This window comes from Myotis daubentonii, chromosome 2 (genome assembly GCF_963259705.1).
Source record: "Myotis daubentonii chromosome 2, mMyoDau2.1, whole genome shotgun sequence".
Lineage (NCBI taxonomy): Eukaryota > Metazoa > Chordata > Mammalia > Chiroptera > Vespertilionidae > Myotis > Myotis daubentonii.
This window is the reverse complement of record NC_081841.1, coordinates 49,803,157-49,829,566: the sequence shown is the minus strand read 5'-3', so window position 1 is coordinate 49,829,566 and position 26,410 is coordinate 49,803,157. Positions and strand designations below refer to the sequence as shown.

Genomic DNA, 26,410 nt, shown 5'->3' with positions numbered 1-26,410 from the left:
TTAAATTAGGTCCTTTTGCACATCTCACCTGGAACACTCATTACAGGTACCTACCTTCCTGCTGCCATTTCCATGAGGTTTGGTATAGACTTTTGCCTGAGGGTTTCTAGAAGTGTATCGGTCAACTTCAAAGCTGGATAGTAGTCAAGAATAGTGGTGAATGGCTGGGTTGGAATAATTACTCTTCCACTTAGCTGTGTAATCTTGCTTAATTTCTTTGAGCCTCAAGTTCTCATTTATGAAGTATAGTCAAACCTTCATAGGGTTGAGGTGAGAATTAAACTGAGGTGATATATGAAATGCTTAGCACAGCTTCTCATACATAATAAACCTTTAAGAAACGGTAGTTATTTTGTTATTGGAGGTCTTTCTGGTGGAGTCTACCTCCCTGCCTTTGGATGCAGAGAGTAGGGAGGGGCCTTCCATTTTCCAACTTTTGTCTCTTGGTTTATTTATTCCACTATAGCTGGGACGGTTGTGGGATTACTGCTGGAATTTTTTGCTGAAATAGACCTGCATGGTCAGTGCAGGGCACATGATGTTAGTGTGTGGCTAGCACAGGACACTCCTAGTCCTGATCCCTTCTATGACTCTGGCCAGTAGGGATTTATATCTCCTGCACTCTCCAATATGAAAGCCACAAGTCACACATGGCGTTTTAAGTTTAATTTAGTATTAAATAGTTCCCCAGTTGTACCACCTACATTTCAAATAGCTACATGTGGCTAAGTTATATTAGTGTACCTATAGTGCATATTAGATAGTGTAGTTATAAGGCATTTTAATCATTGCAGAAAATTCTATTGGATGGCACTGTAAACCCTTTCCCACAGAATTGGCCCTGCACGCGATTTGCCTGCTTCTTTCTCCACATTTTCCTTAATATATATATATATATATATACACACACACACATATATATGTATATATGTATGTATATATATATATAATCTCCTCAATCGTAGGAAAAACATGGCCATTGTTTACACATGGCTCTACTTCTCACTAGATGTGGTTTGTTGGACAATTTTATCCTCAGTCTCTTGATCTGTAATACAGACATAACCCACGTAATGCATATATAAAGTATCTAGTACATAATGAATTTGTCTCCTCTTGACCATCCCTTGGGTACAGCTAAGACAGAAAAGGCATTCCATTCCTCATCCAGACTTGTGGTGGTGGTGGGGGGGGGGGGGGGTCTGCAAACAGAGTGTTTGGGATCTGCAAACAGTACTCCAGCCAAGATCCAAGGTACAGCCCCTCTGGTTTACTAAAAAAAGGGGGGGACACAGGCCCTGAAGATCCGAAAAGACTGGGGGTCGGGGCACCCGGGAAAGAAAGGGAACTACATTTATGTTTTGATGGGGGAGGTGTGTGTGGTAATGGGGGGGTTACTGACAGTATATTTTCCTCACGAGGGGTATTGAGAGTCAGAAGCAACGACTCGTTCCGCTTTTTCTTCGGTCCCTGAACGTGGCAAGAAGCCACCCTTTGCAGCGCCAGGCGCCGTGCCTCACTTTCTCCATTTGCGGACTCCAGTTCCCAAGATGCAGAGCAGCGGCCAATCTCCTGGCTCTTCTTCTCTCCCCCTCCCAGGAAAGATTGCTTCTGGTTAATTCAAGGGGGCAGCGGGAGTTTCGGGGACCTAGAACTCCAAGGGAACGGAACTAGAAAGTGGCCGAAGTCCTAGTTTCCCGAACCGGGCAGTGAAGGAGGCAGTGCCAGGGCCCGGGCGCAGAGGAGGGGGGCTTCGTTCCCACGTGTCTGCCCCGCGGCCGCCCGGCGCCGCCGGGGTTAACGCGCGGCGGAGGGATCCCGCGGCGTGTGCGTAGAACTGCAGAGTCACAGCCTTTCCTCCGAGAGGGCCGTATCCCTCCGCTGCTCCGCTCCAACACAAAATAGGGCCAATCTTCTCCTTTCTCCCCTTCGCGAGCGGGGTTCCCCAGGCCAAAGGGCCCCCCCGGGTCTTGCACCGGAGGCTTCCAGAATCTCCACGACCGCTGCCGAGACCTTGGGCCAGGAAGTAGCCCCTTCGCAGGAACCACCCTACCGGCCGAACAGGAGGCGGAGGGGGGGAGGCGGAGCGGCGCCGCGCTGCACTACTTTCCTCTCCGGTTGCAAATGGCTGCCTCGTTCCCCACTTTCCGCTCAGTTTCCTGACCCCCCGGCGCCGGGAGCCGGGGTTGGGCCGTACACCTCGAGGCCCCCCGCGACCACAGCTAGCCGGGGGTCGAGGGAGTGTCGCCGATCTGAGCCGGCCAGGCCGGGGGCGGGGCAGCTCCGGAGGCCAGAGGGGAAGGGAGGCGAGCGCAGGGCCTGGAGCGGCCGGTGGAGAGCGGGCAGAGGGCTCGCACCGCCCGCCCCTTCCTCTTCCTCGCCCACCTACCCTCCTCCCTTCCCCGGGGGGGAGCAGAAGGTGGGGGGCTCGAAGCCGCCGAGGGCGAGCGCTCGGGGTCGAGGAGCCCGGCGCTGGGTGTGTGTCAGGTTCAGCCCCGCGGCCCCGCCGTCTCCGCGTCGCCGTAGCTCGCGCGGCCCCGGGGCGCCGGCCCGGGCGGGGAGAGGGGCTCGGCGCTCCCGCGAGGGGCTCCCGTGCCATCCGGGCCGGCGCGGGGCGGCGCGGCGTTTCTTCCGGGCCGCTGGGGAGGCGCCTCGACGTTCCATCTGGAGAGCCTCGACGTCCTGCCCGAGCCCGGCGCCGGCGGCCGGGGCGCTGGCCCGGCCCGAGGACTAAGAGGCCGCCCGACGACGCGGATGCGGAGCCTGCGCTCCCGAGATCAAAGCCACCGGTGCTCTCTTTGTGTCCGCTCGGGATTCGCCGCCCTCGGGCTGTCCATGGAAACCTAAACTGCTGGAACCTGAAGCGCAGAACCCGTCTTTGGCTCTTTGCTTTTTTTTTGGAGGGGAGGGTGGCCACTCCGACCTGGATTTACCGTTCTTGGCCACCCTCAGCCCCCCCGTGCGGGGGGCGGCTGTGATCGCTCTGGCGGTTGGAGGTCGGGGAGCGGCCCGGGCTCTGGCCATGTTCTCGGATGAGGATTCCTGGATCGCCCTGTGAAGAGGTGAGTGAAGTCCGTCCGGCCAAGGCCCAGAAAGGGTTGGACTCGGGGCACCGCCAGATGGACTGTCTTGGCCGGAGCTGGCCTTTAGGTTGGAGAAAGGGGTGCCAGGGCTGAGGAGGGCTCTGTTGGCAGGGTCTGTCAAGGGAACCTGAACCAGTGGCTGGGGCAGAACTGAGGCCTGGTGTCTTGGGGTGTGCCTCGTTAAAGACGGGGTTCGGGGAACCACGGGAGTTTTGGAAACCCGGCCAGATCGCCTCTCTGCCTGTTTATTTTTGTGTTGGGGGAGCTCTACTCAAGTCGGACCCAGGCCCCGATGCCAGCACCAATCCTCCTCGACTCCTGCTGCTCCCTCGGGGTTCCTTGTGGGCCTTGGGAACAGAATAACTTGGGGGGAGGGGTGTAGGGAGGGTGCCACTGCCAGGTCAGACTTACTGCCAGGTTGGACTTTAAGGTTGTTCTTGCCCATCGGGGTCCTCAGCAGTCCTCTGGGAGACTCAAGGAATCCTGGGTCCTTCACCAGGCCTTCTTTCACTGTGGACAGGGGACAGTGTGTGGAAACTGACTAGTGTGATGAAGGGGGTGGCTGGTGCAAGAAGGAGGTGGGGCTGGGGGCAGTCTGGCCTTGCTGGGCAACTTTAAACTACCCCTGCCTGGCAAAGTGACCGCAGCGAGGCCCAGTGCTGTCTTAGCCTGGTTTGCCTCCCCTCCGCTCAGGATGGACATAATCTCTAGGGGATTATGGAGGAGGCAGTTGAGATTTGCTCCCTGCGAATGTGGGCTGCAAAAAATGGCTTTTGTCTCCCGCTTTCTCAGGACCTGGTGTGGTGAGCTGGTTGCTCCTAAGTCCTTGGCCAATCCTGCAGGCCCATCCCAGCCTCTCCAACCCTTTTTGATCAGGGAATGTTAACTGGCCCTCTGCTCCTGTCCCAATCCTTACTGTATCTCTTTGGAGGAGAAATGATCTGCAGAGTTTCTTTCTGCAGAAGCTAGTGTTTCCAAACCTGTCCGAAGGTACTGAGGAGAAGGGGTATACATGTGAGTGTAGGAAGAGTGCAGCATGAACCTCATGCCTCTGGGCCCTGGGCTGGGACAGCCCCTCTCGCAGCTGTCATGCTGCCCAGCCGGGATTTGGCTGGTGTGTTTTACTCCTTCACTCCACCCCCTGAAACATACATACATGGGCTAGATCTCTTTGAGCCTGGTCTTGGGAAGGAGAAAATAGGGATTTTGCCCTTGAAAGATTTCTGGATATTAACCCCAAGGTGGGAGGTGGCACAGGGGTGGTAGAGTGAGGTTAGCTGTCACCCATGCTCTCTGCCCCTGCCTCCTATGCAGGACCCCTCCTGTTGTCTGTCCTCAGTGAACTTCCTTAGGAGGGGCCTCTTGCTGTTAGCTGTGGATTACCTCAGGTTTACCCAGGGACTCTCTTGAGCAGCGGTCGTCAACCGGTGGTCCGTGGATCACTGGTGGTCCGAAAGGTTGGCGACTGCTGGTCTAGAGGGTCTACAGGACTAGTGTTGCCATTTGGATTCTTCCTAGAGGGTCAGCCCAAAATGAGGGTGCAGAGAGGTGTGGTTTGATTCTCAGGTTGGGAACCAGGAAGTCCTGAGTCCTACAGAAGTTGTTCACTCAAGAGCCTGCTTCAGCCTTTCACCCCTCCAAGCCTCCATTTCCCCCCTGGCTGGGAAAATGGAGTTAAAGCTATTGGTCTGGGATAGAGGCAGAGAGGAAAGTGTGCCACCCTGTCTTCTTCCTTGCTGTTTTGGGCTTCTTAGGCCTAGGACTGAGGGGAGCCAGCACAGTTTTACTCCCTAGATCTGTACTTCTGGGGATCTCTAGTTACCCAGGGGAAGCCTAGCCAGGCATTAGCTCATTTTAGAACTAGTGAAAAAACCCTTGATGTATATATGTGTGTGTGGTTTCTGGCTGTGAATGATGGGACAGGGAACCTGTGGTATTTATTTGTTTAGATCTGTTCAGGGGCCTGTCAGCTGGGACTCAGCATTGGGGTGCAGGTGCTAGACTGCAGGGGTAGGGAAATGGGGCTCAGGCTTCTCGGAGTTACCCCTAGATATAGTGCAGCTTGGAGGACATTCTCTTCTTCACTTTGTGATCTCTCATCTTCCATGGCTTCATGAGTGAGGCTGTGGCTTTGGAGGATATTGGTACTCTGTCTCCCAAGGCTGGATGCAGGTGGTTTCTGTACCTCCTCAAGCTTACCAGCTTGAGAGGGCTGTGCTCGGGGGAGGGCAGAGGAATTTGTCCCTCTGGCCTTGTGTGAGGCAGTCTTCCTCCCACCCACTGTATTATCACTGTTGCTTTTTATTTGTGACTTAACTTTAAGAGCAGAGCAGGTGGAAGATCTTTGGGGGCATACAGTTAAATTCACATATTTAGGAAATTTTGAAGCTTTCTGGGTGTGGTCAAGCCTTGAATGTCTGAACAGGAAGAGGAGCCTGGCTGGTGCCCTGACCTCCAGCCCCTGCTTCTCATAGGTGGCTTCTAAGGGCCCCTTGAAGTTCCAGAGCAGCTTTTCTTGGGCCTGCCAGATAACCACCTTGCTTTCCTTTCAGGTGTGGTTGTATGGTAGGTTTTGGAAAGAGATGGTTTGGGAATGGAGGGAACAGGCATCAAGTGATACTTCACTTTCCTGATCTAATAGCTTCTGATAGTTTGGGGGGAATAAAATAAAATTTCCTTTCCTGTGACATGTCACAGAGGCTCATTATTAATCTCTGGAAGTGGAGTGTGAGTTCAGGGAATGAAGACTAATATTGTGGTTCTTAAAGTAATTGATTTATTGATTCTGGGCACCTTTGAGGGTTTCCCCTGTCTCATCTGCCCCAGTCACTCAACCCCAAGTGGCCGACAAGGTTATTTGGTAGTTGGTTTGAGACGAGGGGCTTGTCCTTGCTAAGGTTGGTATGTGACCCCTCTGGTTAAACAAAAGGAGTGGAAAAGCCGAGAGATAAACTTCTCAAATTTTATTTAGAGTTCTGTTTTAGGGATTCTCCCCACCCTCCTCCTTCCCTGGGAATAGTATACTTTTCTTTCTCTGCTTAAGCCCTTACCTTAGATACCACTAATAGCTGCTGGCACCTATCCCTTTCTTCCTTCTGTAGAAACCCTTTTTTCTACCTTACTCTGTAATTTTTCTTATTCTTCTTTCTCTTTTGGGCTGTGTTTAGTTCTCTCTGAGGTTTAGGAAAATATGCCCAAAGATGTGGGTCTCAATCTTGTTATGTATAACTTTAATGTTTGTTTCATTTGGCTCTGATATAGGCAGGCATATTTTAGAAGAGGGGACCGTTACTCCACACCCCCATAGTGTGTGTGGAAACCCTGGTTGACAGAAGAGGAAGGAAGCTACTCTGCTGGGCTGTGTCCTGTCCTGTTTAGAACTCCTCCAAGTGGCAGTGTGCTTCCTGAGACTACGACTCCCAGCATGCCTAGCTTCAGGCCTGGCTACACATGCTCAGTGACTCTTAAGGCCCACTTCTGTTAACTAGGGATATCTTAGGAAGAAGGGCAGTTGGCGTTGCTAAGGGCAACAACCTGAGGACTTCAGGCTGGGTGAGATCCTGAGTTCAGTTGCTGCAGGGGCCAGGCCTGAGCTGGATTTGGTTAGGCAGTGGGTAGAAATTGGGGAGTTTCTTACGTTGTGATTGGGGTGTCCTGGTTGGAACCAGTGGAGGTTGGGGAGATCTATCCATACCTAGGCTTTAGTTTCAGTAACGTGTTCTATAGCCTGCAAGACCCCAGACTCTGTCTCTGGGAGAGGGATTGCAGCTGTACTCAGACTTCTTGGGTTATGATTACCCATTGGTTGGCACTGACAGACCTCTAGGATGGTAGCTGACTTGAGGCCTCAGGGAAAAGGATAGGGATAGGGCCCACCAGAAGCCCAGAACTCAGATGTGAGGCAAAGGACGCTACTGTAGCTGTAGACTGGATGTGCTTCTAGTTGGATGCTATTGCCCTGGGAACTCATAGGAGTTAGGAAGTGGGAAAAGGGAGGGGATCCTCTGAGAATCCAGAGTTGGAGAAGAGGGTCAGTGTTTATCTGGGGAGGAAGTAGGCAGTGGGATAAAGGTTAGGCAGAACTTTTTTGTCATTAGTGCAGGAATTGTAGGTATGGCTTTGTTCTGATTTCTGTAAGGTCTAAGATACCATTAGCTGCATTCCTCCTAGGATTCTGGGAAAAGTGTTTAGTGGAGAGACTTTCTGGGCATACAGATATCTTTTTTGGCTTTGACAGGTCTCCCCGAGAGGGCCCTGCCCAGTCGGAGAGAGGGATGGATAGCCAGAAGCCGCCTGGTGAGGATAAAGATTCAGAACCGGCAGGTGAGTAGGGCAAATTTTGGGTTTACTGACAGCTTTCTGCTAATCCCAGACAACCTTAAATTTCTAGTCCTGGCACAAGGACAGGAGCTAAGTCTGTCTAATAGATGGGTAATTGAAGGACTTTGTTCTTTGGGACAAAAGTCAAAATGCCCTCAGTGTGATCCACCAACGGTTTTAGATAATCTCATAGGTCTGGTGACTAGACTAGTATTTAAATAGTGGATGATGGCTGATGTATGCTTCTCTGTTCATTCAGCTGATGGACATGCAGCCTCTGAGGAGTCAGGTGCCACTGAGGCAGACCTTCCCAACCCACATGTGGTGGAGGTATCTGTGCCCACTTCTGGGGGTCTCAGGCCTCAGGAACCACCTCAGGACCGCAGGTAAATAGTTTGGGGAAATGAGGACGTAAGGGTACAAAAGGATTTGATCTGAGATTCTGGGTTGTTCAAGAGGAATATTTAGGAAAATGAGTGTTTGGGAAGCACAGGCGTGTTAAATCATGGGATTGTCGGGGGGTATGGGGGGATGACTGTGGGCAGGGGCCTGGCATGGTGCTGATGCTTGTGTGTCCACAGTGGGGGTCCACTGCGGCGTTGTGCTCTCTGTAACTGCGGGGAGCCCAGTCTGCATGGGCAGCGGGAGCTACGGCGCTTTGAGTTGCCATTTGACTGGCCCCGGTGTCCAGTGGTGTCTCCTGGGGGGAACTCAGAGCACAGTGAGGCAGCACTGCCCAGTGAGGACCTATCACAGATTGGTTTCCCTGAGGGCCTGACACCTGCCCACCTAGGAGAACCTGGAGGTAAGTAACTGACCTGGGCAGGAAAGAAGGTAGGGCTGGGTGGTCCAAAGCCAGCGATCACCTTTTTGTTAATTCATTCCTTTCTGTTTGCCTTTTTCTACTTAAACAGGGTCCTGCTGGGCTCACCATTGGTGTGCCGTGTGGTCGGCCGGTGTATGGGGGAAGGGGGGCCCAGAGCTATGTGGTGTGGACAAGGCCATCTTCTCAGGGATCTCACAGGTGGGGCTGGGGCCAGGGGATTGCAGAGGTAAAGGGCAGGGTGGACAGGGTTATTGGGCTTCTGAGAGTCAGGGTAGAATTAGAAGGGCAGTGGGCATAGTGGGGCAGAGCTAGTGCCTGATACATTGCTCTGGAGTGAGCTGACTGGCACTGAGGCTTTGTTTCCACCCTGGCAGCGCTGCTCCCACTGCACCAGGCTCGGTGCCTCCATCCCTTGTCGCTCACCTGGATGCCCACGGCTTTACCACTTCCCCTGTGCCACTGCCAGCGGTTCCTTCTTATCCATGAAAACACTGCAGCTGCTATGCCCGGAGCACAGTGAGGGTGCCGCACATCTGGGTGAGAAGTCCTGCTCCTTGTACATCAGGCAATGAGGGGTCAAGAGTGCTTGGGGTTTGTACTTTGCAGAGCACTATCAACGATGGTAATTTTATACTGTCAGTCTGCCTCATTAAAATAGGTGTGAACTTTTGAGAGTGCAGGGGCTTTGCCTGTCTTATTTACTATGATGTCTGCAATGCCTAGAACAATGCCTAGCATATATTAGGCAGACACTTAGTAACTGTGTATTTGTTCATTCTGATCCATGGAATGCCTGTTATGTAGACAGCACTGTCCTGAGACCTGCAAGGAATCCATATCTGACCTGTGTTCTCTGTCCCTTTTGACTGCAGAGGAGGCTCGCTGTGCAGTATGTGAGGGGCCAGGGGAATTGTGTGACCTGTTCTTCTGTACCAGTTGTGGGCATCACTATCATGGGGCCTGCCTGGACACTGCTCTGACTGCCCGCAAGCGTGCTGGCTGGCAGTGCCCTGAATGCAAAGTGTGCCAAGCCTGCAGGTAAGAATGGGAAGGCAGGAGGAAAGCCTTAGGCAAAGCACAGTTTAGGGTTAAAAACAAGGGCAGGGAGGGACCCTGTTATGTGCCCTGTCTCTGCAGGAAACCTGGGAATGACTCTAAGATGTTGGTCTGTGAGACGTGTGACAAAGGATACCATACCTTCTGCCTAAAACCACCTATGGAAGAACTGCCTGCTCACTCTTGGAAGTGCAAGGTGAGGGTCCTTGATCCTGCCTTACTCTTCTAATTCTGCCTCCTATAACATCCGGAGTTTCTCTGTTGTGACAAGTCCCATGCTCCCCTCTAGTCTCTGCTGTCTCACTGATGCCTGTTTTGCTTTCTCCTTTCTCTAGGCGTGCCGGGTATGCCGGTCCTGTGGGGCAGGCTCAGCGGAGCTGAATCCCAACTCTGAGTGGTTCGAGAACTACTCACTCTGTTATCGCTGTCACAAAACCCAGGGAGGACAGCCTATCAGTTCTGTTGCTGAGCAGCGTTCTGTTGTCTGTAGCAGGTAAGTAGTGTGGACTGAAAGAGATTGGGCTGCAGGATCGGAAGTGCTGAGATTGGCAGAGGGAGCCCTAAGATGGGCAGTACAACCCATGGCATTCATGCCTTACCCCAGTACACTCTCTAGGAGTTGATAGCTGATGAGAGCCACAATGCCTACTTCCCTGTACCCTCTGCAGATTCTCACCCCCAGAGCCTGGTGATACCCCCACGGATGAGCCCGATGCTCTGTACGTTGCATGCCAAGGGCAGCCAAAGGGTGGGCATGTGACCTCTATGCAACCGAAGGAACCGGGGCCTCTGCAATGTGAAGCCAAACCACTAGGTGAGTAGGGTTTGAGGGTCCATGAAAGTCCCCTTCTGTTCTGTGGTAAGGGACAGTTTCTGCTTTGCCTTAGACTCTGTACTTTCTGTGGAGTGGAGTTGAGCAAGATAGGAGCACAGTATATTATATCTACAGGGAGAGCAGGGGCCCAACTTGAGCCACAGTTGGAGGCCCCCCTAAATGAGGAGATGCCACTGCTGCCCCCACCTGAGGAGTCGCCCCTGTCCCCACCACCTGAGGAATCACCCACATCCCCGCCGCCTGAGGCATCTCGTCTGTCCCCACCGCCTGAGGAATCGCCCCTCTCTCCACCGCCTGAGGAGTCTCCTCTGTCTCCCCCACCTGAATCATCACCTTTTTCTCCACTGGAAGAGTCACCCTTTTCTCCACCAGAGGAGTCACCCCCATCTCCTCCACTTGAGACACCCCTGTCCCCACCACCTGAAGCATCACCCCTGAACCCACCATTTGAGGAATCTCCCCTGTCCCCACCACCCGAGGAATTACCCACTTCCCCACCACCTGAGGCATCTCGCCTGTCTCCACCACCTGAGGAGTCACCCATGTCTCCTCCACCTGAGGAGTCACCCATGTCTCCACCACCTGAGGCATCGCGTATGTTCCCACCATTTGAAGAATCACCCCTGTCCCCCCCACCAGAGGAGTCTCCCCTCTCCCCACCACCTGAGGCTTCACGCCTCTCCCCACCACCTGAGGATTCACCCATGTCCCCACCACCTGAAGACTCACCTATGTCCCCCCCACCTGAGGTATCATGCCTATCCCTCCTGCCTGAGGTGTCGCGCCTGTCCCCACCGCCTGAGGAATCTCCCCTGTCCCCACCGCCTGAGGAGTCTCCCACATCCCCTCCACCCGAGGCTTCACGTGTATCCCCACCACCTGAGGATTCACCCACATCCCCACCACCTGAAGACTCCCCTGCGTCCCCGCCACCAGAGGACTTGCTCGTGTCCCTACCACTGGAGGAGTCACCCCTGTCGCCATTGCCTGAGGAGCTGCAATTCTGCCCCCCACTTGAGGAATCGCACCTATCCCCCACAACTGAGGAGCTGCGCCTGTCCCCCAAGCCTGAGGAGCCGCGCCTGTCCCCCAAGCCTGAGGAGCCGCGCCTGTCCCCCAAGCCTGAGGAGCCGCGCCTGTCCCCCAAGCCTGAGGAGCCACGCCTGTCCCCCAAGCCTGAGGAGCCGCGCCTGTCCCCCCGGCCTGAGGAGCCGCGCCTGTCCCCCAAGCCTGAGGAGCCGCGCCTGTCCCCCAAGCCTGAGGAGCCGCGCCTGTCCCCCAAGCCTGAGGAGCCGCCCCTGTCTCCCAGGCCTGAGGAGCCGCGCCTGTCCCCCCGGCCTGAGGAGCCGTGCCTGTCCCCCCGGCCTGAGGAGCCGTGCCTGTCCCCCCGGCCTGAGGAGCCATGCCTGTCCGCTGCAGCCAAGGAACTGCTTCTGCCCCGCCAGCCTGAGGAGCTGTGCCTATCCCTTGCACCAGAGGAGCTGCACCTGTCCCCCCAGCCGGAAGAACCACATCTGTCCCCGCAGCCAGAGGAAGCATGCCTGTCCCCCCAGCCTGAGGAACCACACCCATCCCCCATGCCTGAGGAGCGACAGCCATCCCCTGTGCCTGAGGAGCTGCATCTGTCCTCCCGGCCTGAGGAGCCACACCTGTCCCCCCAGCCTGAGGAGCTACACCTGTCTTCCCACCCTAAGGAACCATGCCTGTCCCCTCGACCTGAAGAGCCCCTTGGGGAGCCAAGCCTATGCTCTGCACCTGAGGAATTGCCCTTGTTCCTCCCACCTGGGGAGCCACCCTTATCCCCCTTGCTTGGAGAGCACGCTCTGTCTGAGCCTGGGGAACCACCTCTGTCCCCTCTGCCTGAGGAGCTACCGTTGTCTCCAACTAGGGAGCCATCCTTATCACCTCAGCTGATGCCACCAGGTAAGGGGATGTCAGTACCCTCTTTCTCTGGGACAGTCTTGATTCTTTATGGCACATCTAATCTAAGAGCCTCCCTTTTCTCCTTCCTTCCAGATCCACTTCCTCCTCCGCTCTCGCCCATTATCACAGCTGTAGCCCCACCAGCCCTCTCTCCTTTGGGGGAGTTAGAGTACCCCTTTGGTGCCAAAGGGGACAGTGACCCTGAGTCACCATTGGCTGCCCCCATCCTAGAGACACCCATTAGCCCTCCACCGGAAGCTAACTGCACTGACCCCGAGCCTGTACCCCCTATGATCCTTCCCCCATCTCCAGGCTCCCCAATGGGACTGGCCTCTCCCATCCTGATGGAGCCCCTTCCCCCTCGGTGTTCTCCACTCCTCCAGCATTCCCTACCTCCCCAGAACTCCCCTCCTTCACAGTGCTCTCCTCCTGCTCTGCCACTATCCATTCCCTCCCCACTGAGTCCCATAGAGAAGGCAATGGAGGTTTCACATGAGGCCGAGCCGCCTGAGATGGAGATTGAGAAAGCCCCAGAACCTGAGTGCCCAGCCTTGGAGCCTAGCCCTACTAGTCCTCTCCCCTCCCCCATGGGGAACCTTTCCTGCCCTGCACCCAGTCCCGCCCCAGCCCTGGAAGACTTCTCTGGCCTGGGGGAAGACACAGCCCCTCTGGATGGGACTGACACTCCTGATTCCCAGCCAGAGGCTGGACGGACCCCTGGCAGTTTGGCTAGTGAACTTAAGGGTTCCCCTGTGCTCCTGGACCCCGAGGAGCTGGCCCCTGTGACCCCTATGGAGGTCTATGGCCCAGAGTGCAAGCAGACAGGGCAGGGCTCACCCTGTGAAGAGCAAGAGGAGCCACGTGCACCAGTGGCCCCTATCCCACCTGTTCTCATCAAATCCGACATCGTTAATGAGATCTCCAATCTGAGCCAGGGCGATGCCAGTGCCAGTTTTCCTGGCTCAGAGCCCCTGCTGGGCTCTCCTGACCCCGAGGGGGGCGGCTCCTTGTCTATGGAGTTGGGGGTATCTACAGATGTTAGTCCAGCTCGAGATGAAGGCTCCCTTCGGCTCTGTACTGACTCTCTGCCGGAGACTGATGACTCACTGTTGTGTGACACTGGGACAGCTGTCAGTGGAGGCAAAGCTGAAGGGGACAAGGGGAAGCGGCGCAGCTCCCCGGCTCGTTCCCGCATCAAACAGGTAAGGGGCGCTCCAGTCACTGGGTGTGGTCAGCTTCATGCTAATAACAGCAGAGGTACAATCCTGTGTCACTGATACCTTCCCACCTGGCTTACTGAATTCTAGACTGTCAGGGCTCCTTTAGTCCACTCTTATTTTACTAAGGAGAATACTAATACATAGAGTGGGAATTGACTTTCCCAGCTTCATGGTTACTCAGTAATAGAATCAACTAGAAACTCGGGCTTTTAACACCAGTATTTTTATCGTTGTACCACTTGGCCACTTTTGCTTGGGAGAAGAGCTGCCTACTTGTTGCTGTCTGAGAGTTAGCTTTTCCCTTGCCCTGCTGGGACTCCTGGCCTTTATTACCTGTTATGCTCTGTTCATTAGTTTCTTCTCTTCCTTCTAAACCTGTGGACCCAACACACTAGTCCTCAACTTCTCCCTGTTATTATCCACTTCCTTCACTCAGGGTCGCAGCAGTAGTTTCCCAGGAAGACGCCGGCCACGTGGAGGAGCACATGGAGGACGTGGGAGAGGACGGGCCCGGCTAAAATCAACCACTTCTTCCATTGAGACTCTGGTAGTAAGGAGAGGCTTCCCATCCCCCAAACATGCGTCAGCTGGCTCTTTCCAGATTAAACATCCTTTACTCCTGTCAGTCCCCTGCACGCTCACCTGCCTGCCTGCTAGCTCAGGGCCTGTCCGCTCTGTCTACTCCTTCTGTCCACTTGGCCCCCAGGCTTCTTTGGAATCTCTGCTGTTGGGCTGAGGCCCAGTTTGGGAGCTGGGATGTTCTTCTGCTTCTTAGTCTCACTTCTGACCTTCATTTAGCCAGGGGTTCATACCTCCTTCCCCCAGTACCAGAGAGGAAAAAGCAGCTTAGTTCGCGCAGATTTAGCTGCCTCACATTCCACAACTCTCTGCCTATAAGGTTGCTGATATCGATAGCTCTCCCAGCAAGGAGGAAGAAGATGATGATGACGACACCATGCAAAATACTGTGGTTCTCTTCTCCAATACAGACAAGTTTGTCCTAATGCAGGTATCATATGTGACTGGCAGACTCACATTGGGTGTATGTGTTTAGGTGGGAGAGTAGATGCAGAAAACCAAAGACCTCCTTCTCTACCAGCTAATCAGAAAACAGTGAATTGGAATCACATTGTTCCTTTTCTTGTCTATCCATCAGATTTCTCTTGAGTGTCACCTCTGAGGTTGGCACTGAACTAGGAGCAAGGGATATAGCAGTGAAAAGGCAGAAATGATTTTTGCCCTGTTGGAGGGAGCTTACGTATGTTCTCACCTGAATAATCCCACAAAGCTGATAGAATACTGGCGCATATGTTACTCTCTCAGCCTCCCCAATCTTTACCCATCTTCTCCTTTTGTTTCTTACTTTTACCCATATCAGGCTATTTTTAAAAAAATAAGTTTATTGATTTTTTAGAGAGAGAGAGATGTGAGAGAGAAACATTGATCAGTTGGTTGCCTCCAGGGATCCAACCCACAACCTAGGTATGTGCCCTGACTGGGAACTGAACCGGTGACCACTTGGTTCCCAAGTTGACCCTCAACCGCTGAGCCACACCAGCTAGGCAACACATCAAGCTAAGAAGGAACAGGGCCCCATGATGGCTCACAGTGTCCTGAGGCCAGGGGTTGGGCTTTTGGTTCCCTGGCTCCTTCCCTCAGATTAGAGTTGTAGTTAGTTGCCAGGACTGAGTGGGAAAAGGAGACCTACCTAGTTGGACATTGGGTTTCTGTGTATTTCCCCAGGACATGTGTGTAGTATGTGGCAGCTTTGGCCGGGGGGCAGAGGGCCACCTCCTTGCCTGTTCCCAGTGTTCGCAGTGCTATCACCCGTACTGTGTCAACAGCAAGGTAAGTTCAGAGCCCAAGAGGCCTGGGTTGGGGAATGGGGTCACTTATTTCTTATCCCAGGCCCCCACACTACTTAAAGTGGCCTTTGATAGTGAAAGTCATTCTTCAGTCACCCGTGATTATCAGACTCATCTTGGGGAAAAATACTTTGGAATTGGTAGTGGTCTTTATAGTTTTTTGGTGGTAGACCATGAGTTGTTGATATGATTCGGTCCATTATAGAAACTATGAGAACTTTACTAGTAGAAAGCATGATATAGTCTGGAGATAAAATGTAAAATGAAAATCATAAGCAAATGTCCACAAAGAGAAAGCAGTGTTTTTGACTCAAGCATAATTAGTCAGCTTGTTGTTCACTTAGTCAGTTTGATATTCATTTAGAACTTGTCCACTGCTAACATTCCTTAACTTGCATTAGTAGCAGGTTTTTAAATGTTCAAGAAAAATTGGAGGAAGTACAATCTAATCCTATCCATAATCTTGTTGGGGACTTGGCTAGTAAAAGGTTGCCAGTCCATGCATAATGAGGCAGTGGCCAGGAGAGGTTCCTGGGAGCCTAAGTATAGAGTCACTATATAGTTTTGAGGCGAGGGTGCTCGGCATAGCCTTTATTTGCTCAAATGGAGGTCTGGCCTGGGCATCGGGGTCCTCCAGCCCAACCCATATAAGTCCCATCCTCCCCTAAGAAGTCTGCCCTCTCCTCTCCATCACGCCCTGAGAAATGTCGTCTTCTGTACCAGATCACCAAGGTGATGCTATTAAAAGGCTGGCGTTGTGTGGAGTGCATCGTGTGTGAGGTGTGCGGCCAGGCCTCAGACCCCTCACGCCTGCTGCTCTGTGATGACTGTGACATTAGCTACCACACCTACTGCCTGGACCCACCACTGCTCACCGTGCCCAAGGGCGGCTGGAAGTGCAAGTGGTAAGGAGACCCAGGATCTTCAGAGGGGCCTGGGCCTGATATGTCAGAGTAGATGTGATGGTGAACACATGACAGGTTGGGTTTAGAAGACCAGGCTGGGACACATGGTTTTCAGTGAGGGGCACCGCTGGCTGCCTTGGGTAGCTTAGGTGCTGAGAGTCTTTCTGCTCCCACTAGGTGTGTGTCTTGTATGCAGTGTGGAGCCGCCTCCCCTGGCTTCCACTGTGAATGGCAGAACAGTTACACACACTGTGGACCCTGTGCCAGCCTGGTGACCTGCCCTATCTGCCATGCCCCATACGTGGAAGAGGACCTTCTGATCCAGTGCCGCCATTGTGAACGGTGAGGGTGCTCCTTTCCCCTGGTTTGGCTCCCTCTTCCCTATCCTCAGCTTTGCATTGTCTGGGTTCATCTCCTCATGTCTTTCTTCCAGGTGGATGCATGCCGGCTGCGAGAGCCTCTTCACAGAGGATGATGTGGAGCAGGCAGCCGATGAGGGCTTTGACTGTGTCTCCTGCCAGCCTTATGTAATTAAGCCTGCTGGTGAGTACCAGATGCTAGGGAAGGAGAGGAGGAGTCAGGACTGGGGTGCCTTGCTTTGGGACAGGACCTCAAACTGCCTTGGTTTGTCCTTCTCTCCACAGCACCTGTTGCGCCTCCAGAGTTGGTGCCTATGAAGGTGAAAGAGCCAGGTGAAATTCTGAGTGCCGAAGCCAAGGAGAACTTAGACACTGTCTAGTCCAGCTCCACCCCCCTAACTTTATCTCATTTTAAGAGGGGGAAACTAAGACCCAGAGAGACTGAGTAGCCTGCCCAAGGTCACCCACTAGGTTATTGACAAAGTTATGACTACAACCAAGGCCTCTAGTTTCCCAGGCAGAGTTCCTTCCACCAGGAAACATGGCCTCTGTACTACCAGAGTGTCACCTCCAGAGAGCACAGGACACTGCTGTTTCCTCACTGAAGCGGCTGGGGCCATCTCCTCCATCATGATGTAGGTGTTGCTCCTGGCATCTGGGGCACTGTGTGCTGGCATTCAGCGAGTAGGAGCACGTCCAGCCCCAGACCGCTAGAGAATATATTTGGTGAACCTAGGGTTAATCATGAGCAAAGTCAGGCTTCTGCAGTAGCAGCCTGAGTCCTCCTAGGTCACTGATGGAGAATTAGAACCTTAGCTAGCACCCAGCGGTGACCAGTCCTCTCCACCCTTCAGGCCCCAGGGGCTGGTCTGTCTGTCTCTCACTGCTTTTGTCCCAGCTGGGGACTTAGGCTGAAACTTGGAGTTCTGGTTTCCCTGGGGTCACATGCTCTTCCCTTTTGTGCAGAGCCCCAGTACTTTCGCTTTGAGGGTGTGTGGCTGACAGAAACTGGCATGGCTGTGCTGCGTAACCTTACCATGTCACCCCTACACAAGCGGCGCCAGCGGCGAGGACGGCTTGGCCTCCCAGGCGAGGCTGGGCTGGAAGGTTCTGAGCCCTCAGATGCCCTTGGCCCTGATGACAAGAAAGATGGGGACCTAGACACTGAAGAGCTGCTCAAGGGTGAAGGTAAGGCTGGGGAATCTGCCAAAGTAGCGGGAGCATGCCTGTGAGAGTTGGATGTTGGGAGGGAGCAGCGTTGTCATTTCTGGTCATCCTCAGGCCACTGTTGGTCTTGTCCAGTGGCTCTGGCAAGGCACTCAGCTCTCTGTTCTTGGGTGGCAGGATGACAGAGTTAAAGGGCCCACGCCTCTGCTCTGCCTCCATCTCCTCTGTTTAAATAACGCAGGTGGTGTGGAGCACATGGAGTGTGAAATTAAACTGGAGGGCCCCATCAGCCCTGACGTAGAGCCTGGCAAGGAGGAGACTGAGGAGAGTAAAAAACGCAAACGCAAACCCTATCGGCCTGGTGAGGCCCTGGGATGGGGAATGGGGTGGGGAGGGGTGGCTCACCCGGTCCCTAGTGGCTTCTCAACTGCAGCTCTGCCTCCTCATAGGCATTGGTGGTTTCATGGTGCGACAGCGGAAATCCCACACACGTGTGAAAAAGGGGCCTGCTGCACAGGCGGAGGTGTTGAGTGGGGATGGGCAGCCCGACGAGGGTGAGACGGGTGAGGGCTCCAGTGGGGCCTGGGAGAAGGTGGGGATCACAGGACCTATAGGGCACTGCCAGGGAGGCCTGGAGGAGGGCTCACTCAAAGGGCTGAGAGGGTGGTGGGTCCAGTTGGTTTTGGGGGAGAGAGTAGGCAGAAAGCATCCTCAGGCCAACTTGGGAGCAGCATGCTCAGTGTCCCTAGAGAAGTTGACCCTTCCCATTCTGTCCCCAGTGATGCCTGCTGACCTGCCTACAGAGGGCTCTGTGGAACAGAGCCCAGCAGATGCAGAAGAGAAGAAGAAGCAGCAGCGGCGAGGGCGCAAGAAAAGCAAACTAGAGGACATGTTTCCTGCTTACCTGCAGGTGGGCCTTAGGCTCTGAAGGGTGCAGGGAATTCTCCCTGCAGAACATGAAGAAGCCTATTTCCCCCTGCCTCTTCCCACAGGAGGCCTTCTTTGGGAAGGAGCTGTTGGACCTGAGCCGGAAGGCCCTTTTTGCAGTTGGGGTGGGCCGGCCAAGCTTTGCACTAGGAACCCCAAAAGCCAAGGGGGATGGAGGCTCAGATAGGAAGGAGCTCCCCACCTTACCGAAAGGTCAGTCATGTGGTGGTAAAGAGGTCTGAAGGGACCCAACTTTCCTCTGTGCTTAGGAGCTGGGAAGAGAACTTGGTGGGGGATGGGCTGGTCTCCAGGAATTGAGGGTAGGCCAAGGGTCCTGGCCTGTGGAGCTGGAGACCCATTCTGATGTCAGATGTGGGGCATCTCAGATTGGAATGGCGACTATTGCTTATAGGAGATGATGGTACAGAGGTTGCAGATGAAGAATCCCGTGGTGCCGAGGGCAAGGCTGATACACCAGGTGAGGCCAGCTGGGAGGACTTCATCCTAGCTTGGTTTTGCCTCTGTCAAACTTTTCCATGCCTTCTGTGGTCAGTGTGGTACCTCCATACTGGCCTTGGCTGATGGGTTTCTCCTGCTCATTGCAGGACCTGAGGATGGGGGTGTAAAGGCATCCCCAGTGCCCAGTGACCCCGAGAAGCCAGGAACCCCGGGAGAAGGGATGCTTAGCTCTGACTTAGACAGGATTCCTACAGAAGGTGAGGCTGTGACCCACTCTCTTCATGTATAAAGGGTCCTCTGTGGGAGAAGAAGATTCTGCTTGTGAGACTCTCATCCATACAGTGGGGAGTCCTGGGCACCTCCCCGGCCATGACTGTTTGTGGATGTGTGGTGTCCCCTCAGCTCCCCAGTCTCCCTCAGCAGCCTCCTCCCTCAATCCCTTATAGAACTGCCCAAGATAGAATCCAAGGACCTGCAGCAGCTCTTCAAGGATGTTCTGGGTTCTGAACGAGAGCAGCATCTGGGTTGTGGAACCCCTGGCCTAGATGGCAGCCGTACACCGCTGCAGAGGCCCTTTCTTCAAGGTGATATGGGTGGTTTGAAGACTAGTGGGCAGGTACGGCCAAGCTTGCCCCCAGGATGGGCCACTTGCTCCCTTTCTCTGATCCTGTGCCTCTTGTAGGTGGACTCCCTTTGGGCAGTCTCCCCTCCAGCAGCCCAATGGACTCCTATCCAGGCCTCTGCCAGTCCCCATTCTTGGATTCTAGGTTGGTATCTATGCTTAATCTTCATGGGCCGTCCCCATAGTCCCTTCCCTCCAGTTGGGTTCATGCCAAGGGAGGGAACCTTGGACTCCTGGATGCTGCTATAGTAATACTTCCCCCTTTTCCTCTCCACCTCCTTCTTAGTGGCCCTCCTCTGTTGGGGCAGGGTTTTGGCCTGGGGCCTCTGGGCAGTTTGTCTGGGTTGGGGTGTGGCAACCCTGCCCCCTGTGACTTTCTGCCCCTGCGCCCCAGGGAGCGCGGGGGCTTCTTTAGCCCAGAACCAGGTGAACCAGACAGTCCCTGGACAGGCTCAGGGGGCACCACGCCCTCCACCCCCACCACCCCCACCACGGAGGGTGAGGGCGACGGGCTCTCCTATAACCAGCGGAGTCTTCAGCGCTGGGAGAAGGATGAGGAGTTGGGCCAACTCTCCACTATCTCGCCTGTGCTGTATGCCAACATTAACTTTCCCAATCTCAAGCAAGATTACCCAGGTACCTGTGGGGCGAGGGCAAGGGAGACAACAACCTGGTAACATGGCAGTTGCATGGGTCACCTGCCAAGTTTCCTAATGCAATCCCTCTGTCCTCCAGACTGGTCTAGCCGTTGCAAACAAATCATGAAGCTCTGGAGAAAAGTTCCAGCTGCTGACAAAGCCCCCTATCTGGTGAGACAGAAGGAAGCCTGAGTCAGCAGGACTGGGAACTGAGCGGGGGGAGGTATTTGGGGGAAATTTCAGTTCTTTCCATTCCCCACTCCTAAAGCATCTGGGCTAGAAGGGATTAGCTTTGGGGTAGGGAATGTGAGTGATGTGAGGATGGGGGCTGGGCATGAGGCTGAGCCCTAGGCCTAAGGCTGTGTCCTCCATCCTTTAGCAAAAGGCCAAAGATAACCGGGCGGCTCACCGCATCAACAAGGTGCAAAAGGTGAGTGGGGGCCCCACCAGGCTGCACCATTGATGTCTTGTAGCAGGTGGCCTCTGTGATGGTAGGGGGATGTAGGGCCTGTCCACAGCAGCCTGACTGCTCTGTGCCTGGTCTCCTCCGTAGCAGGCTGAGAGCCAGATCAACAAGCAGACCAAGGTGGGCGACATGGCCCGTAAGACTGACCGACCGGCCCTACATCTCCGCATTCCCCCCCAGCCAGGGGCACTGGGCAGTCCGCCCCCTGCTGCGGCCCCCACCATTTTCATTGGCAGCCCCACTACCCCCGCCGGCTTGTCTACCTCTGCGGATGGGTTCCTGAAGCCGCCGGCGGGCACGGTGCCTGGCCCCGACTCGCCCGGTGAGCTCTTCCTCAAGCTCCCACCCCAGGTGCCCGCCCAAGTGCCTTCGCAGGACCCCTTTGGACTGGCCCCTGCTTACGCTCTGGAGCCCCGCTTCCCTACGGCACCATCTACCTATCCTCCCTATCCTAGTCCGACTGGGGCTCCTGTGCAGCCTCCGACGCTGGGCACCTCATCTCGTCCTGGGACTGGCCAGCCAGGGGAATTCCACACTACCCCACCTGGCACCCCCCGACACCAGCCCTCCACACCTGACCCCTTCCTCAAACCCCGCTGCCCCTCATTGGACAACCTGGCTGTGCCTGAGAGCCCAGGAGTAGGGGGTGGCAAGGCTTCTGAGCCCCTGCTGTCACCCCCGCCTTTTGGGGAGTCTCGGAAAGCCCTGGAGGTGAAGAAGGAAGAGCTTGGGGCATCCTCTCCTAGCTATGGGCCTCCAAACCTGGGCTTTGTTGACTCACCCTCCTCAGGCCCCCACCTGGGCAGCCTGGAGTTAAAGGCACCTGATGTCTTTAAAGCTCCCCTGACCCCTCGGGCATCTCAGGTAGAGCCCCAGAGCCCGGGCTTGGGCCTAAGGCCCCAGGAGCCATCCCCTGCCCAGGCTTTGGCCCCTTCTCCCCCCAGCCACTCGGATATCTTTCGCCCTGGCCCCTACCCTGACCCTTATGCTCAGCCCCCATTGACCCCTCGGCCCCAGCCCCCAGCCCCTGAGAGCTGCTGTGCCCTACCCCCCCGATCACTGCCCTCTGACCCTTTCTCCCGAGTGCCCGCTAGTCCCCAGTCCCAGTCCAGCTCCCAGTCCCCATTGACACCCCGTCCTCTGTCTGCTGAGGCTTTCTGTCCATCTCCTGTGACCCCTCGCTTCCAGTCCCCTGACCCTTATTCCCGCCCACCCTCTCGCCCTCAGTCCCGTGACCCATTTGCCCCATTGCATAAGCCACCCCGACCCCAGCCCCCTGAAGTTGCCTTTAAGTCTGGGCCTCTAGCTCACACTCCACTGGGGGCTGGGGGATTCCCAGCAGCCCTGCCCTCAGGGCCAGCAGGTGAGCTCCATGCCAAGGTCCCAAGTGGGCAGCCCCCAAATTTCGCCCGATCCCCTGGGACGGGTGCATTTGTGGGCACGCCCTCTCCCATGCGTTTCACTTTCCCTCAGGCAGTCGGGGAGCCCTCTTCCCTAAAGCCCCCTGTCCCTCAGCCTGGTCTCCCTCCACCCCACGGGATCAACAGCCATTTTGGGCCTGGCCCTACTATGGGCAAGCCTCAAAGCACAAACTACTCAGTAGCCACAGGGAACTTCCACCCATCGGGTAGCCCTCTGGGACCCAGCAGCGGGTCCACAGGAGAGGGCTATGGGCTGTCCCCGCTACGCCCCCAGTCAGTCCTACCACCACCTGTACCCGATGGATCCCTCCCCTACCCACCCCATGGAGCCTCACAGCGGGCTGGCATCACCTCTCCAGTCGATAAACGAGAAGACCCAGGAGCTGGAATGGCCGGCTCTTTGGCAGCACCTGAACTTCCAGGTACCCAGGACCCAGGCATCTCCAGCCTCAGCCAGACAGAGCTGGAGAAGCAACGGCAGGTGAGTTGACATCGTGGAGCTGACTCCCTCATACCTCCACTGTACCTGTGCCAGCCCTGTGGTTAGAGTACGATAGACTTACCCTTCTCTGTTCTCTGCACAGCGCCAGCGACTGCGAGAGCTGCTGATTCGGCAACAGATCCAGCGCAACACCCTGCGGCAGGAGAAGGAAACAGCTGCAGCAGCTGCAGGAGCAGTGGGGCCTCCAGGGAACTGGGGTACTGAGCCCAGCAACCCTGCCTTTGAGCAGCTGAGTCGAGGCCAGACCCCCTTTTCTGGGACCCAGGTAGGTAGGGTGGCAAGGTGTGGTGGGCCCAGGTTACTGAAGGTGGCCCCACCTTCATCTACCTCTTATCTCTCCTAGGATAAGAGTAGCCTTGGGCTGCCCTCAAACAAGCTGGGTGGCCCCATCCTAGGGCCAGGGGCTTTCCCAAGTGATGACCGACTCTCCCGGCCACCTCCACCAGCCACCCCTTCCTCTATGGATGTGAATAGCCGGTGAGGCTCCAGGGTTACTGGGGGCAAATCAAGGGAACAGACTTGACCACCTCTGTGTACTGCCTCTGACTTACCTGTCTCTCTAATTCTTCTCCAGTATCATTTTTCTCCCCTATTCCTTCCCCCTTGCCACATTAACTCTACCCTTCCCTACTGCTCTAGGCCCATGTTCTCGTTCTTCTTCATCTTAATGTCTACTTCATCTTACTGACTACTGCATATTCTTCCAGGCAACTGGTGGGAGGCTCCCAAGCCTTTTATCAGCGAGCACCCTATCCTGGGTCCCTGCCCTTACAGCAGCAGCAGCAACACCTCTGGCAGCAGCAGCAGCAGCAAGCAACAGCAGCAAACTCCATGAGACTTGCCATGTCTACTCGCTTTTCATCAACTCCTGGGCCTGAACTTGGCCGCCAAAACTTAGGTTCCCCCTTGGCAGGACTTCCTACTCGCCTGCCTGGCCCTGGCGAGCCAGTGCCTGGTCCAGCTGGTCCTGCCCAGTTCATTGAGTTGCGGCACAATGTACAAAAAGGACTAGGACCTGGGGGGCCTCCATTTCCTGGTCAGGGTCCCCCTCAGAGACCCCGATTTTACCCTGTAAGTGAGGACTCCCACCGATTGGCTCCTGAAGGGCTTCGTGGTCTAACAGTATCAGGCCTTCCCCCACAGAAACCCGCAGCCCCGCTGGCCCCTGAACTGAACAATAGCCTCCATCCAGCGCCCAGCACCAAAGGTCCCACCCTGCCCCCTGGCTTGGAGCTGGTCAGCCGGCCCCCATCGAGCACTGAGCTTGGCCGCCCCCCTCCTCTGGTCTTGGAAGCTGGGAAATTACCCTGTGAGGACCCTGAGCTGGATGATGACTTTGATGCCCACAAGGCCCTGGAGGATGATGAACTTGCTCACTTGGGCCTGGGTGTAGATGTGGCCAAGGGAGATGATGAGCTGGGCACCCTGGAAAACCTGGAGACCAACGATCCCCACCTGGATGACCTGCTCAATGGAGATGAGTTTGACCTACTGGCCTATACTGACCCTGAGTTGGACACTGGAGACAAGAAGGACATCTTCAATGAGCACCTGAGGCTGGTGGAGTCAGCCAATGAAAAGGCTGAGCGGGAGGCCCTGTTGCGGGGGGTGGAGCCAGGACCCCTGGGCCCTGAGGAACGCCCTCCCCCTGCTGCTGATGCTTCTGAGCCCCGTCTGGCACCAGTGCTCCCTGAGGTGAAGCCCAAGGTGGAGGAGGGTGGACGCCACCCTTCCCCTTGCCAGTTCACCATTACCAACCCGAAGGTAGAGCCAGCACCTGCCACCACTTCCCTAGGCCTGGGACTGAAGCCAGGACAGAGTGTGATGGGCAGCCGGGACACACGGATGGGCACAGGACCCTTTTCTAGCAGTGGGCACACTGGAGCCACAGGAGGACCACCAGCTCACCTGCTGACCCCTAACCCACTGAGTGGCCCAGGAGGGTCCTCTCTGCTAGAGAAGTTTGAATTAGAGAGTGGAGCCCTGACCTTGCCTGGTGGACATGCAGCATCTGGGGATGAGCTGGACAAAATGGAGAGCTCCCTGGTCGCTAGCGAGTTACCGCTGCTTATTGAAGACCTGCTGGAGCATGAGAAGAAGGAGCTGCAGAAGAAACAGCAGCTCTCAGCACAACTACAGCCGGCCCAGCAGCAACAGCAGCATTCTCTACTGTCCACACCAGGCCCTGCCCAGGCCATGTCTTTGCCACATGAGGGCTCTTCCACTTTGGCTGGGCCCCAACAACAGCTTGCCCTGGGACTTGGAGGTTCCCGACAGCCAGGCTTGGCCCAACCATTGATGCCCACCCAGCCACCAGCTCATGCCCTTCAGCAACGCCTGGCCCCATCCCTGGCCATGGTGTCCAACCAAGGGCATATGATAAGTGGGCAGCATGGAGGGCAGGCAGGCTTGGTGTCCCAGCAGAGTCCACAACCAGTGCTGGCACAGAAGCCCATGGGTACCATGCCACCCTCCATGTGCATGAAACCCCAACAGCTGGCGATGCAGCAGCAGCTGGCGAACAGCTTCTTCCCAGACACAGGTAACCTCAGCTGGGAGCACTGGTTTACTCAGGGGTGGTCACTGTCACCAACAAATGGGCACTGAGACTACAGACATAACGTAATTCATATTAAGGGAGGTGGGACAAATCTTTGACTAAATACCATACTAGTAGTATTGGCAGAAGCACTGTAGCTTTTAAGAAGGGAAGAACAGTGCCTGGCATATAGCAGGCATTTTGATGTTTGAGTGAGGGAATGGGATGAATACATGAAGCCTGATTAGCAAAGGCTTTGTAGCTTTGGTGAGACCTAAGGATTAGGACTTGGAGAGAAGTGGTGCAAGAGAAAACACTCCAGATAGATAAAAAGACTTGGGAACAGGAACCATATTGGCAGGAGAGCCAATGGGGGATGTTTGGAGAATGAGTGAGTGGTTAGGTTGGAGTAGACTTTGTGTAGAGCAGCAATGGCGAACCTATGACACACGTGTCAGAGGTGACACGCGAACTCATTTTTTTGGTTGATTTTCTTTGTTAAATGGCATTTAAATATATAAAATAAATATCAAAAATATAAGTCTTTGTTTTACTATGGTTGCAAATATCAAAAAATTTCTATATGTGACACGGCACCAAAGTTAAGTTAGGGTTTTTCTTTTTTTTTCTTTTTTAATATATTTTATTGATTTTTTACAGAGAGGAAGGGAGAGAGATAGAGAGTTAGAAACATCGATGAGAGAGAAACATCGATCAGCCGCCTCCTGCACACCCCCCACTGGGGATGGGCCCGCAACCCAGGTACATGCCCTTGACCGGAATCGAACCTGGGACCCTTCAGTCCGCAGGCCGACGCTCCATCCAATGAGCCAAACCGGTTTCGGCAAGTTAGGGTTTTTCAAAATGCTGACACACCCAGCTCAAAAGGTTCGCCATCACTGGTGTAGAGGGAAGTGAGAGGGTACTACCATAAGACCTCAAATTGTAATAGCAGTTACTGAGTAATTATTATTTGCAATCTGTGTACTGAGTGCTGTACATTCATTATCTAATCATCTCAACAAAGTCATTAAGTAGGTATTATTATTATCTTTGATTATAGAAAAGGAAAATGAGGAATGGAGGTTAAGTAACTTGCCCAAGATCACACAACTAACAGAGCTAGAGTTTGAACCCTGGCCCTCTGATCCTCTTAACTGTGTTACTGCCTCAAAAGACCAGGGGAGGGATTTTGATTAGTCCTTTAAAAAGTGGGGAGTCAGTTAAATTTACTGAGTGGTGGAGAAATATACAATGTGTATGATTTTAGAAAGATT

The 26,410-nt window shown here is 54.7% G+C and overlaps 1 protein-coding gene across 12 annotated transcripts in view; it reads left to right on the top strand.

Annotated features, from left to right (window-relative positions):
- Positions 1-2,923: 2,923 nt before the first annotated feature.
- The window catches only part of KMT2D (lysine methyltransferase 2D), a 39,775-nt gene continuing 16,288 nt past the window's right edge, over positions 2,924-26,410 (top strand). For 3 of the 12 annotated variants that reach the window (XM_059682736.1, XM_059682738.1, XM_059682733.1), the window contains exons 1-35: positions 2,924-3,062; positions 7,321-7,406; positions 7,663-7,789; positions 7,985-8,208; positions 8,318-8,427; positions 8,604-8,766; positions 9,102-9,267; positions 9,367-9,481; positions 9,621-9,778; positions 9,954-10,099; positions 10,235-12,043; positions 12,137-13,245; positions 13,700-13,813; positions 14,162-14,272; positions 15,007-15,111; positions 15,852-16,033; positions 16,211-16,375; positions 16,467-16,576; positions 16,678-16,725; positions 17,359-17,580; positions 17,801-17,920; positions 18,009-18,122; positions 18,339-18,469; positions 18,552-18,699; positions 18,899-18,964; positions 19,092-19,202; positions 19,392-19,529; positions 19,628-19,712; positions 19,962-20,203; positions 20,303-20,376; positions 20,585-20,635; positions 20,759-22,573; positions 22,677-22,859; positions 22,938-23,071; positions 23,302-25,136. In XM_059682736.1, coding sequence (XP_059538719.1) covers positions 7,358-7,406; positions 7,663-7,789; positions 7,985-8,208; positions 8,318-8,427; positions 8,604-8,766; positions 9,102-9,267; positions 9,367-9,481; positions 9,621-9,778; positions 9,954-10,099; positions 10,235-12,043; positions 12,137-13,245; positions 13,700-13,813; positions 14,162-14,272; positions 15,007-15,111; positions 15,852-16,033; positions 16,211-16,375; positions 16,467-16,576; positions 16,678-16,725; positions 17,359-17,580; positions 17,801-17,920; positions 18,009-18,122; positions 18,339-18,469; positions 18,552-18,699; positions 18,899-18,964; positions 19,092-19,202; positions 19,392-19,529; positions 19,628-19,712; positions 19,962-20,203; positions 20,303-20,376; positions 20,585-20,635; positions 20,759-22,573; positions 22,677-22,859; positions 22,938-23,071; positions 23,302-25,136 — 10,480 coding nt within the window. In that variant the 5' untranslated portion in view covers positions 2,924-3,062; positions 7,321-7,357. Of the gene's footprint in view, positions 3,063-7,320; positions 7,407-7,662; positions 7,790-7,984; positions 8,209-8,317; positions 8,428-8,603; positions 8,767-9,101; positions 9,268-9,366; positions 9,482-9,620; positions 9,779-9,953; positions 10,100-10,234; positions 12,044-12,136; positions 13,246-13,699; positions 13,814-14,161; positions 14,273-15,006; positions 15,112-15,851; positions 16,034-16,210; positions 16,376-16,466; positions 16,577-16,677; positions 16,726-17,358; positions 17,581-17,800; positions 17,921-18,008; positions 18,123-18,338; positions 18,470-18,551; positions 18,700-18,898; positions 18,965-19,091; positions 19,203-19,391; positions 19,530-19,627; positions 19,713-19,961; positions 20,204-20,302; positions 20,377-20,584; positions 20,636-20,758; positions 22,574-22,676; positions 22,860-22,937; positions 23,072-23,301; positions 25,137-26,410 lie in introns of those variants that run through there. The other 9 variants (XM_059682739.1, XM_059682735.1, XM_059682743.1 and 6 more) reach the window with 8 other exon arrangements.